Genomic DNA, 13,686 nt, shown 5'->3' with positions numbered 1-13,686 from the left:
GGTGATAGCCTGCCTCTGTGAAGTGAACCTGAAATCTGCCTTCCACCTCTGAGAGTAGGGCAGACTTAGTGACTCACTTCTGAAGAACAGAGGAGGAAAATGGAAAACAGTTACTGTACACTGGAGAAACTGGGCAAACAGCACCTTAACCCACTGATGAAGGTCGACATCTCCAGTGACCCAGTGATGTCACGTGTGTACCATGTCCTCCCAGATATGATGTGACGGGAAGGGCACTTCAACTCTGTGGTATTCTTTCTCAAAACCCACAACCACAGGCTAATCACAAGAAAAATAAGACGCTATGCCTGTACTCCTCAAGACTGTCAGGGTCATGAAAACAGTGTGGCAGTTCCTCAGATGGTTAAACAGAGAGTCACCATATGACCCAGCAATTCCACTCCTAGGTACACAGCTAAGAGCAATGACAACATATTTTTACATAAAAACCTGCACACAAATGTATGTAGCATCATTATTCACAGCAGCCAAAAGTGTAAACAATCCAAATGTCCACCAATTAAAGAATGGGTAAATAAAATGTGGTGTACTATTTGGTAATAAAAAGGAATGAAGTACTGATACATGCCATAACATAGATGAACATTGAAAACATTATGCCAAGTGAAGGAAGCCAAATATGCAAAAGACCGCATAGTATATGATTCTATCTATATGCAATGTCCAGAAAAAGGCAATTAGTATAGCTGTACCCAAGGAATTCCCCGCTTTACACCCAGACTTCCAAAAGGCTCTTTGTTGTGGCTTTTTGCCACAGCCCCTCCCTCCCACTTTCCTGTCCAGCAATGTTCGAGTTGCAGTTCAGGCTTCTGTCACCAGGCGGCACTAAAGAACCGCCATTTGCAAATTTCTTACAAATAAGTTTATTCAAACAGCAACGAAAAATACAGTACCTTCCCTTAACATTCAGCCTATGAATATATGTACAGAATGATTCTAATTCTGTCTGAAAACACTGGTAGGTGTAAATGAAGATTGTGAAAGCATATACTCCAGAGCTTGCACACGATGGAACACCAAGTGGCAGCAGCGAAACTTGTCAGTTGGTGGGCAGGCAAAGGGCAGGAAGGAGGTGACTGAGAGAGGATGGGGCTTTGGGTCGTGGTGTGGGCAGCCTGCACAGTAGTGTTCTGTGTCCTGACAGGGGATGACAGAGTGTGTGAGACAAGGACTAGGCAGCCTGTACAGCCTGTAGGGTTATGGGGGTTAACACGTGTTCGCTGGTAGGAACCCTCTGTAGAGTCCACAAAGTACATCAGCAGACATTAATGAGGGAAGAGATAAATCAGTGCACGCGACATAGATTTGCAGTCAACAGCAGATGGAACTGCTTCAACATAAATAGAAATTCTCCGAATAGAGCTGCTATCATAGTAAACAGTTTCATATTTTACTCTTTCCAAATACACGCTTTTTCACTTAAAAAGAATAAAAATGGAGGTGGATATGATGCCACCTGACATCTGTCATCTTCCTCACCCAGAAGGGTTGCTGAGTGAGTACCCGCGGGGCCACAATAGCAGGGAATGTGATCCGACCATTTCTCCAGCCCTGGAAGCCCATCTTCTAAAAGGGAGGCTGCTCTGTGTCCTCTAGGGCGGGTGAGGGCAGGAGCCTCATCCCGTCCTGCCACTTACTGGACAGGTGACGTAGGCTCTGTCAGCCTGAGCTTGGGCATCTGTGACAGGGGACTCACGATACCTGTGTCACAGAGCTGTCCTGAGGGGTGAATGAGAAAACCTGCCCAAAGTATATGGCATACTGTAGAACTTCAAAGGCTCTTTAAAAAAGTCAACACTCAGTAGCAGGGGCTGGCTGAGCCTTAGGGCTAAGGCAGGCACTGTGGAAAGGTGTTTCTCATTGTTTCTCCTAATGAGCATATAGATATCTTTATGAAGGAAGCAAATCTCTCTCTGGTATGCCTTGAGTTCAAAGTTTTAAAGACAGAAGGATCTCTAGCTTCTTGGGAGACTCAGAAGCTCCTAAGAGCTGCCCAACATCGTGCCTCTGAGCAGACCCTAACCCAGTTCCCCACGCTGGGAAGACAGGCTTGCCTTTGACTCACCTGGTGAGCTCAGTGAGAGATGGCACCAGGGCAGCAAGCCGTAGTGTTTGCCTAACTGCTGCTCCTGGACTGCTGCGCATGTTAATACGTTTATAGGAAAATTCTGAATCCGACCCACAGCCACCAGGACAGGAGTCCTCAGATCATGTCACCCCAGAATTTCAGCCACCCGCTGCCTCCCTGAGAGGCAAAAATCCAAGAAGTACTAGCGTTGTTGGACACAATTGTCCATTCTTTAACTATTAATAACTAAAAATTTATATTATAATCCATCCTGTTTATTGAAAGTGTTTCATTAACTCTATTGTGAAATAAGAAGGTAAGAAGATAAGGAAATGAACATGTAGGAAAATTCAAGGGTTAAATCTGAGATGAGATTGCTCCTTCATATTAAATTTTAAACTTGCTCAAACTTCATGGCGTTGAAGATTCAACAACAACAACAAAACCCTCTTAGGGCCCCTAATCCTTATGCAGACACAGGTGTCTCTCTGTCCTTCTCTCTCTCTCCCTCTTCCCCTTCAAAGTATAAGTTCCACAAAGAGAAATGATTAAGCTTAGCGAGGAAGGCATGTGAAAAGGCAAGAGAGGGCAAAAACTAGGCCTTTTGTACCACACAGTTAGTCAAATTGTGAATTAAAATGAAAACTTCTTGAGGGAAATTAAAAGTGCTACTCCAGTGAACACACAAAGGACAAGAAAGGAAACCAACCTTATTGCGGATGTGGGGAGAGTTTTAGTACTCAGGAGAGAAGATGAAAACAGTCACAACATTCCCTTAAACCAAAGCCTAATCCAGAGTGAGGCTTTAATTCTCTGCAATTCTATGAAGGCTGAGAGAGGTGAGGAAGCTGCAGAAGAAAAGTTTCAAGCTAGAATAGGTTGGTTCATGAGGTTTAGGGAAAGGAGCCATCTCCATAACATCAAAGTGTGAGGTACAGCAGCAAGTGCTGATGTAAAAGCTGCAGCAAGTTATCCAGAAGATCTAGCTAAGATAATTAATGAAGGTGCCTACACTAAACAACAGATTTTCCATGTAGACAAAACAGCCTTATATTGGAAGAGGATGCCATCTAGGACTTTCATAGCTGGAGAGGAGACGTCAATGCCTGGCTTCAAAGCTTCAAAGGACAGGCTGGCTCTCTTGTAATGGGCTAATTCAGCTGGTGACTTTAAATAGAAGTCAACGCTCATTTACCATTCTTAAAATCCTAGGGCCCTTAAGAATTATGCTAAATCTACTCTGTGCTCTATAAATGGAGCAACAAAGACTGAATGACCGCACATCTGTTTACAACATGGTTTACTGAATATTTTATGTCCACTGTTGGGGACCTACTGATCAGAAAAATAAAGAATTATTTCAAAATATTACTGCTCATAGACAACTCACATGCTCACCCAAGAGTTCTGATGTAGAGGTATAGTGAGACTAATGTTTTCATGCCTGCTAAAATTACATCCATGCTGCAACCCATAGATCAAGGAGTAGTTTTAACCCTCATGTATTGTTATTTAAGAAATACATTTCATAAGGCTATAGCTGCCATAGACAGTGATTCCTTTGATGGATCTGGGCAAAGTAAATTGAGAATCTTCTGGAAAGGATTGACCATTCTAGATGTCATTAAGAACATTACTGGTTCATTGAAAGATGTCAAAATATCCACATTAACAGGAGTTTGAAAGAAGTTGATGGATGACTTTGAGGGATGCAGGACTTTAGTGGAAGAAGTAACTGCAGATGTGGTGGAAAGAGCAAGAGAATTAGAATTAGAAGAGGAGCCTGAATACGTGATTGAATTGCTGCAATCTCATGATGAAACTTTAACCGACGAGGAGCTGTTTCTTATGGATGAGCGAAGAAAGTGGTTTCTTGAGGTGGAATCTACCCCTGGTGAAGATGCTGTGAAGATTGTTGAAATGACAACAAAGGATTTAGAATATTACATAAACTTAGTTGATAAAAAAAAGTGGCAGGCTTTGAGAGGACAGACCCAATTTTTTTTTAAACATGTTTATTGGAGTATAATTGCTTTACAATGGTGTGTTAGTTTCTGCTGTGTAACAGTGAATCAGCTATACATATACATATATCCCCATATCTCCTCCCACGTGCATCTCCCTCCCACCCTCCCTATCCCAGCCCTCTTGGTGGACAAAAGCACCGAGCTGATCTCCCTGTGCTATGTGGCTGCTTCCCACTAGCTATCTATCTTACATTTGGGAGTGTATATATGTCCATACCACTCTCTCACTTCGGCCCAGCTTACCCTTCCCCCTCCCCGTGTCCTCAAGTCCATTCTCCACGTCTGCGTCTTTATTCCTGTCCTGCCCCTAGGTTCTTCATGACCTTTTTTTTTTCTTTTAGATTCCATATATATGTGTTAGCATACGGTATTTGTTTTTCTCTTTCCGACTTACTTCACTCTGTAGGACAGACTCTAGGTCCATTCACCTCACTACAAATAACTCAATTTCGTTTCTTTTTATGGCTGAGTAAATATTCCATTGTATATATGTGCCACATCTTCTTTATCCATTCATCTGTTGATGGACACCTAGGTTGCTTCCATGTCCTGGCTATTGTAAATAGAGCTGCAATGAACACTGTGGTCCATGACTCTTTTTGAATTATGGTTTTCTCAGGGTATATGCCCAGTAGTGGGATTGCTGGGTCGTATGGTAGCTCTATTTTTAGTTTCTTAAGGAACGTCCATACTGTTCTCCATAGTGACTGTATCAATTTACATTCCCACCAACAGTGCAAGAGGGTTCCCTTTCCTCCACACCCTCTCCAGCATTTAGTGTTTGTAGATTGTTTGATGATGGCCATTCTGACTGGTGTGAGGTGATACCTCATTGTAGTTTGGATTTGCATTTCTCTAATGATTAGTGATGTTGAGCATCCTTTCGTGTGTTTGTTGGCAATCTGTCTATCTTCTTTGGAGAAATGTCTATTTAGAAGACCCCAATTTTGAAAGAAGTTCTACTGTGGGTAAAATGCTTTCAAACAACAGTGCATAGAAATCGTTTCTGCCAAGGAGAGTCCATTGATGCAGCACACTTCACTGTTGTCTCATCTTAAGAAACTGCCACAGCCACCCCAACCTTCAACCACCACCACCCTAATCAGTCAGCAGCCATCAAAACTGACACAAGACCCTCCAACAGCAAAAAGATTATGGCTCACTGAAGTTTCAGATGATTGGTAGCAACTTTCAGCAATAAAGTATTTTTTAATTAAGGTATGTACATTGTTTTTTAGACTTCATGCTATTGTACACTTAATAGTCTACAGTATAGTGTAACCATAACTTTTATAAGAAATGGGAAACCAAAGCACTTGTTTGATTCACTTTATTGCAATATTTGCTATGTTGCTGTGGTCTGCAACCAAGCTCACAATATTTCCAAAGTATACCCGTATCTATAATTGAGGCAAGGCTGAGTGAATCAGTAGGAAGAGTAAAGGCCTCGGGTTCAGAAGACGTGGGTTCCAGTCTGGAATCAGCCAATGAGTAGGAGCATGACATGGGGCAGTGTGGGACATTAAGGTCCCAAACCTCAGGTTCCCCATCCCGGGAGTGAGGATTCTTCCCCTCATAGGGTCCTTGTCAGGATTTATTGAAATCACAAGACAGTGAAGGTCACAAAAGTGCCTTAGTCTCAGCCAGGCCTGAAATCTGAGGCTCGGTTTCCTTATCAGTAAAGAATGAGTCACAATATGGAGTTTGTAGTCATGTCAAAAGGATTAAGTGTTATGTGTAGATTAAAAGATAAGCCAGTGTCCTATTATGCACATAATTAATGAGAATATAAAAATGATGATAACTCATCCTGGGTTAATGGAACGTTTTGCTTCCTTCCTTAATTTTTCTTTTACTGTTTTCCAAATTCATTTAAATGTTTTGAAATATATTTAAGAGTATTCCATGCAGCAAATTATTCAAAAACTTTCAAACCTGGAATTTTACCTCTGGAAGGTTCATTTGGTCTTTGCCATGCAAAACTATGCCTGCTAAAAATCACAGCCTCTCGTTGTAGTACTCTCATGGGCTCTTGTAGAGGAAGGAGCATCAATCCACAGCCTCCTCAGCTTCTCTGAACTGCACGTTCCAATTGCTGTCTGTGGAAGAACTCTGCATTTCCGTTGCTGAACTGACCTGCGTCCCCAGCATCCCTCTCAAAAGTGGCAGAGAGAATCTGAGGCAACTCTTCAGACAAGATATTTGAAAATTTCAGCATCTTAAGTCCACTGTGTGATGCTACAGCCTATGAAACATTGTGAGCTCACAGTCTTTGGTCCCCTTTCACATGAAACATGTGTCTGGAGATGGTAAAGGTGGTGGAGTTACTAGATGCCTCGTGGTAATCACACCAGTAGGGTATGTCTGAGACTTCTCACGTGAAGTGAAGTTTAAGCTGAGATCTGAGCCTAAGGAGGCTTTAGCCAGCAGAAGAGGAGAGGGTGGAGACTAGCCAGATAAAACAGGAAGGAAATACCCTGTAACCTGGTTCATCCATTTGGAAAATCCAGAGTGCAAATCCCTTACCCAGAAGTTTGTCACGCTGGGAGAAACTTAACAGGACAGTTGTAGAAAGTACCTGAACCCCTTCTGCCCTCCTTGCTCCCACCTCAGGCCTTTACTGACCACCAGCCCTCTAAGAGGAGTCCTATATTATTACTATGATTTCTATCTGTGAAACCATGGAGAAGAAGAAAGTCGTTAGGTAAAACAATTTGAGTATGATTTTATTTTACGTGTTCTTCCACCACTCACTATGCAAACAACTTTTAATAAATTTTTCTTTCCTCTTCCCAAATTTTCCACTGGAGGAAATTCAGAAATTGGCGGTCCATGATAACTGGTGAACATATTGTCAACCAAGAAATGCAGAAGGCTGCAGATAAGAAAAATAGCTTTTACTTAGGGTCTTATGAATTATAATTTGTGAGGCACCGATTTGAGTAGCAACTCAAATGTGCTCATAGGGAAACAAAAATGGCAAGAGTTTATAAAGGTGACATATAAAGACATTCCAGAGAAGTTATATAGGTTATCTTTACAGAACTATGATTGGTGCTGGCAGGCATTCAGTCACTTGAGGCACCAGATTGGTCGCCATGCTCTGGTCTCCAGGGAATAACGAAAACAAGTTCCAGTCGGTCTCAGGTTGGCCAGGTCAAAGGTTTATGTTGCATTTGGGGGTAGAAATATGTAAGTCCTACTTCCTTACTAGCCTCCTGGCTCCATTTTCAATCCCTTTGACTTAAGTAACCACATTTTGTTGTCCATGGTCCACGTGTCTAGAATTGCAGCTTAGACATCACTCAGCAGGAATCTTTGGAAGGATGGAGGGAGCCAGTTCTCATTCAGAGTGACATTTCTGGAAGATTTTGTGGCAAATGAAGCATTAAGGGTAGCCCACGTACATTAAAACTAGTGGCAAAAACATTTCTTCTGCCTCTCCCTCCCAACTATGATGGGCAACCTATATGTGTGTAATTGAGAGACAAAAGTAATGTGAAAAAGCATATAGATGTAGAAATATACCGTTAATCCACACACCTATTATTTTTGTAGTGAAATTCCCAACCAGGTATGTACTACTATGCTATAAAATTTTACATCAGTTATTTTTCTGATTTCAAACTGCTATCTTTATAAACTAATGAAGTGCAAGAATGTGTATTAGAGAAAATATTTTTCTATATTATTTTCATCTTGTTACAGAGCAAGATGTACATCCTTGATAGTTTAGTTTATATTCCCCAGATATATTTCTCTGTGTACAGTACTATATAAACAGGTTTACATGATATATATATTCTTCCAAATTTTTCTCACAGTATGTATACACTTTTCCTCATGTTATGTATGTTTATGTGCATATGTAAATATATGTACACACTTACATATTTTTGTAATTGTTTTTTTACTTGTTTAATCTTTATATGTTTGTGATGTATAGATCTTACTTAATTTTTTTCGATAGACTTTGAAAGACACTCTTACTACTAATCAGATTTATTTATGTACGAGAATATTAAACATTTGCCTATAAAATATTTTTCCTATAATTTGCATTCCTTTCTATGTGACATGTTTGTTTGGGATTGACAAGGTTTTCTTTTTCTAACTTCCCTTCAATTTCTCAAATAAATTTGTAACAGATAAAAGGTTTTTTGGGTCACATATGCAGTTTTGAATTCCCCTGGTGTCAATGCCACGCAGATAGGGTACTCAAACAACCCTCTCACCCATGTCTTGGTCTTGGAAGTTCATGATGGAGATAAAATACCCTCCCTTAAGCCTGGAGTGCCACAGGGATTGAACTGTCTGGGGGCGGGTGTGCTGGGCATGTGGGGCCCAGGTAGAAGCAGAGGAAAGTTAACCTCCATGGAGGGGAGAAAATGATCCCCTCCATGGGATCCCCTCCATGGGAGGGAGAGGCAGAAGAAATGTTTTTGCCACTAGTTTTAATGTACGTGGGCTGCCCTTAATGCTTCATTTGCCACAAAATCTTCGTTTGCCACAAAATGATGACTTACAGAATTATTTTAGGCCAGAAGCACTTTACATGGTATCTCCTATAAGCAAACATATGTTCAAATATTTTGGTCTAAAGCCCTTTTCCATTGTGCCCTGAAACTCTCAAGGATTTTTTTTTTTTTTTCGGTACGCAGGCCTCTCACTGTTGTGGCCTCTCCCGTTGCGGAGCACAGGCTCCAGACACGCAGGCTCAGCGGCCATGGCTCACGGGCCCAGCCGCTCCGCGGCATGTGGGATCTTCCCGGACCGGGGCACGAACCCATGTCCCCTGCATCAGCAGGCGGACTCTCAACCACTGCACCACCAGGGAAGCCTTGTTTGTAGATTTTTTGATGATGGCCATTCTGACTGGTGTGAGGTGATACTGTCATTTGCTCTTTGCCATCTGTATGTCTTCTCTTTTTTTTTTGCGGTACGCGGGCCTCTCACTGTTGTGGCCACTCCCGTTGGGGAGCACAGGCTCCGGACGCGCAGGCTCAGCGGCCATGGCTCACGGGCCCAGCCGCTCCACGGCATGTGGGATCTTCCTGGACCGGGGCACGAACCCGTGTCCCCTGCATCGGCAGGCGGACTCTCAACCACTGCGCCACCAGGGAAGCCCACCCTCAAGACTTTGAATCTAGAATTCCCAGTGGGCTAGAATTCCCAGTGGACTAGTATTTGATGCTACCCTATGTATTTCTCATTTTCTTTTCTGTCGTAGCTGCATTATTTTAAAGTAAAAAAATCCATGAAAATTAAAGCAATTTCTGTACTGTCAAAAGAAAAAAACTAAAAGCCTGGAAATTTGGGAGACAACATTTCAAACATTATTACAGATTTTGTACTCATGTGCAAGAACCAAAATGATTTCTGTTAATCAGTAGAGAAAGGGACAAAAAATTGCAAATAATTCGCCTAAGAAGCAAAATGCTTCTCCAATAACCTCTGGAAAGATGACAAACTATTAACTGAGGAAATGAAAATCTGAAGATGTCATAATAAGTGAAAAAATGAATTTGCATAAAATTACTAATGTAATTGCAAACTTTAAAAAGAATATGTATAGAACTACATAACTACACAAATGCTTTAAGTCAGGTATTCACATCACCTAAAGGGAAACACATCTGGAAAATGTGCACCAATCCTCTTACATTGGATATCTTGGGTATTTGTGAGTCAGGGCGAGGGGATCATGTAGATGGAAGGTGCAGAATGATTTTATTTTCTAAGTATACATTTTTAATGTTTAATATTTTGTGATTAGGCTAATTTGTTGAGAGGAACACTCGAAAATATCGAATAAGCAACTAACAAAAAAGTTCACATATATTTACCATGTTATCAAAGAGTTCACATGACACTGTTTCATAAAAAATAAAAAATTTCAATTTTTTTTTTTTTTTTTGCAGTATGCGGGCCTCTCACTGGTGTGGCCTCTCCCGTTGCGGAGCACAGGCTCCGGACACGCAGGCTCAGCAGCCATGGCTCACGGGCCCAGCCGCTCCGCGGCATGTGGGATCTTCCCGGACCGGGGCACGAACCCGTGTCCCCTGCATCGGCAGGCGGACTCTCAACCACTGCGCCACCAGGGAAGCCCCAAAATTTCAATTTTTGACTTGACAGTTTATCTGTGTGGTATGTGCATTTCTGTCTTACACTTCTTTTACCCCCAAATGTTCACACACTTATGTGCAGATTTTTCTTCACCTCTCTCAGTGGCTGGACTTTTCTCAGGGCATAGAGATCCAGGAAGGGATTGTGGACATGGTGTGGAAAATTCCAGAAAGTAGTGGAAAATTCCAGAAATGTCTAACTGATGCACTGGAGCCCAATCTCCTCTCTCCTTCCCTCTGCCTTGAAACCTCTCTGGTCTGGAACTTTCAGAGCTACAATTCCGGCTCTGACCACTAGGAGTATCTATCTACATTGAGGACATTTTTTTTTTTTAAAGGAAAATACATGATTTGTTTTCTTTTACTGTCATTACAGTGACCCACAAAACTCTGCTTGCTATTTCGATTATAGTTTTCAGGTCTGTTCTTTGTTGTTTGGTTCTTGTATTTTTTTTTGTTTTTTGGTATTATCTCTCTGAGGTGGGCTGAGGTTAATTCCAGCCATTTGACTATTTTCAGAAAATTCTGTTACTTTGTACTAACTTAAGACAATCTCCCACACTACAGCAATAACTTAGTAAATCTGTGCTTGGAGAAGTCATCTTCCATTCCGTGGAGCTCAATTTCAGTCTCTGTTTCCCCAGGTAGCATCTGCATGACCCTAGACAAGCTCCAGCACCTCAGTAAGCCTCAGCAACCTTGGAAAGTTGGTGATTCTGATATCAGAGTCCCCTTGTGAGGAATTCATGAAAGAACAGAGGCAATGTAGCAAGTACAGAGTCTGGTCTACAGCTGGCATACAGAGTTATCTGGGTTTGCAGAATGAAGGAACACAATGTAGTGTAGCTGATCCAGAGTCTGGCATACAGAGCTCCCTGTGTTTGTAACCAGAAGTATCAAGGTCCCCTAAGCCTCCTGATTCCAGATGGCCTCCTCTGCAAGGGTGGTACAGTTGGAGAGAGTGCCCTGGGTGTTAGGCTGGTAGCAAACTCAGGGGGCAGTAATTACAGGAAGTTAAGTCTCCTCTGGCCCCCAGGGCTCTCCTCCTCTGTGCCCTTGGGGAAGGGACTTCCTGTTAGGACTCCATCTTGTTTGTGTGGCTCTGACAAAGTGGTTTGGGGCTTGCACTCTCCTTCTTCAGAAGCCCTTCCTGATATTCTCCAAACCTCCAGCTCCAGACCCACAGATTCTCTTCACGAGCAGCCTGTGAGGAGGGTGGTGACAGATCACTGCCTTCAGGCCACCCCATGGGTGAGTTGGTCAGCATGAGACCTTGTCCTCAGATCCCCACAGGGCAGGAGGGGTTCTGGGTTCCCTCCCTAACCCCAACCCACAGGACCCCCAACAAGCTGACCCCCCCTTTAGAGAAGGCATGCAGAGGGCTCAGGCTCACTATTTCCCACTCTCTTGAGGAAATGGGCCAGGTGGGCTCTGACACACCCGTCCTGATTCCATGTGGAAAACCTCCCCTCTTATGGAAATGGCCATGGCTGAGGTGAATTATTTCCCCTGGCTGAGAAAAAGGCACAAGTCATGTGATCTTCTCAGGTCTAGGATTTGGAGAGTAGGGAGGGTCACCTAGGTGGGCGTGGGATTGTGTAAACTAATATCCCTTGGATTTATACGAGGTGGGGGAGGGGCAGAAAACCCACCATTACCACTGACTATTACATTAACTAGTCAGGGTAAATTGTATTAGTCCATAGAAGCTTACTGAGGCTTGCTTTGTTGCCCAGCATATGATCTATTCTGGAATGTTCGATGAGTAGTTGTTATGTGCATTGTTCTATGTCAATTAAATACATTTGTTAACTTAAGTAACATTTTGAAACCTTCTCCCTCTAGCTGAGTTTTTGTCTGCCATTTTGTGCATCACTCAGTGAGCTGTGTTAAAATTTCCCACTGTGACTGTGAATTTGACCATGCTCTATTTCTGTTAGATTTTGCTTTGCATATTTTGGCTCTATTTTAGGACATGCATACAAATTTAGAATTTTATATTAATATCTCCTTATTGCATTGAACCTGTTATCACAAAGAAATCTCCTTCTTTCTCTAGTGATGCTTTTTTCTTTAAAGTGTACCTTTTCTTTTACTAATAGGGTTATACAAGCTTTCTGCAGGTTACTGTGGAAAAGGTATACATTTTGCCATTTTTTTTATTTTCAACTTTTCTAGATGATTAAAATTTGCATGTGTCTCTTTTCAGGAGCATTTGATGGAAGGTTTCTTGTCCAGTCTGATAATAGCTGTCTTTCTGTTTGGAATACTAATCTGAAATTTTTAATGTAAAAGTAGATGTAATTTGGTTTATATATACTATCTTACTGTATGTTTATTTTTGCCCCTTCTCAGTTCTTTTGCCTTTCCTCTCCTTTGAAATGATTAACATTTTATAACTATTAAATTGTTACCTCATGTGGCTAGGTAAACATTCTTTTGCCATTCTTGTAGTGTTTACCCTTCAGATTACAATGTACATTTTTGCCGTTTCAGTCTAATGTTAGTTAATTAGTTCTTTAAAACTCCTCAGACAATTAGGGGACCTTGAGACACTTTGATTCCATATACCCTCCAAATTTATTGTCATGCATTTTCCTTCTCTCTGTATTTAAATCCCCAGAAGAAATTACTATCATTGTGCTATATAGTCAACACTCATTTAAATTTGCCTACGTATTCACAAATGTCATTAGTCTTTCTTTCCTGTATCTATGTGCCTCCACCTGGGAGGATATTTCTTCTGCCCAAAGAAGAGCCTGTAACATTTCTTTGAGTTTGAGTCTTCTGGTCACATATTTTCCGAGTTTTTCTTACATGATGATGAAATGAATGCATATTTTAGGACTGTTTTTCCTTAAAGCATACTTTATCTCCTATTACAATAATACTGTTACACTGAGTTGATATCTTGTTACTTTTGGAAACTTCTCAACCAAGATCTCTTCAAATACCACTTCTCCACTCTTCCCTCCCGTTCTTTCCGGGACTCACATTAACCATGTGTTAGGTATGTTCACTGCATCTCCTTTAATTATCTCCCCCTCGCTTTTGGTATTCTCCATGTTATGTCTCTCCAGGCTCCATTCTGGATCTTTTCATCGGACCTATCCTTCATATGTCTAATTCTTCTGTCAGGCAGGGAGGTCACCTTTGACCCTTGAACCATCACACCAGGGTAGATTTCAGGGTAGGTTTTATTGTGTCCCAAGAGCCGGGCAGAGAAGAGAGACTTAGAGATGAAAAGCCACTTGTCCCAGGTCACATAACCGGATCCAAGCAGAGCAGGGACTAACATCACAGACTAAACCCTGGGTCCAGATCCTTTCCTCTGAGCTTGTTTTCTTCTTGGCTGTGAATGCTGCCCACCTCTCATTTCCTGAGAAGCAGAAACACAGTGAAGTTTCTAAGCCTTTTTTAGCACTGTGATACATTTCTCTTTAGA

The 13,686-nt window shown here is 41.8% G+C and overlaps 1 protein-coding gene across 1 annotated transcript in view; it reads left to right on the top strand.

Moving 5' to 3' along the window:
* Positions 1 to 3,781: 3,781 nt before the first annotated feature.
* LOC309817588 (nuclear RNA export factor 3-like) overlaps positions 3,782 to 13,686 on the top strand; it is a gene marked incomplete at both ends in the record, with an annotated part of 16,445 nt that continues 6,540 nt past the window's right edge. The window contains one exon of the mRNA XM_082646870.1: positions 3,782 to 3,983. Coding sequence (XP_082502996.1) covers positions 3,782 to 3,983 — 202 coding nt within the window. The remainder of the gene's footprint in view (positions 3,984 to 13,686) is intronic.

Source organism: Grampus griseus (genome assembly GCF_964374135.1).
Source record: "Grampus griseus genome assembly, chromosome: X".
Taxonomy (NCBI): domain Eukaryota; kingdom Metazoa; phylum Chordata; class Mammalia; order Artiodactyla; family Delphinidae; genus Grampus; species Grampus griseus.
This window is presented reverse-complemented; position numbering and strand designations above follow the sequence as displayed.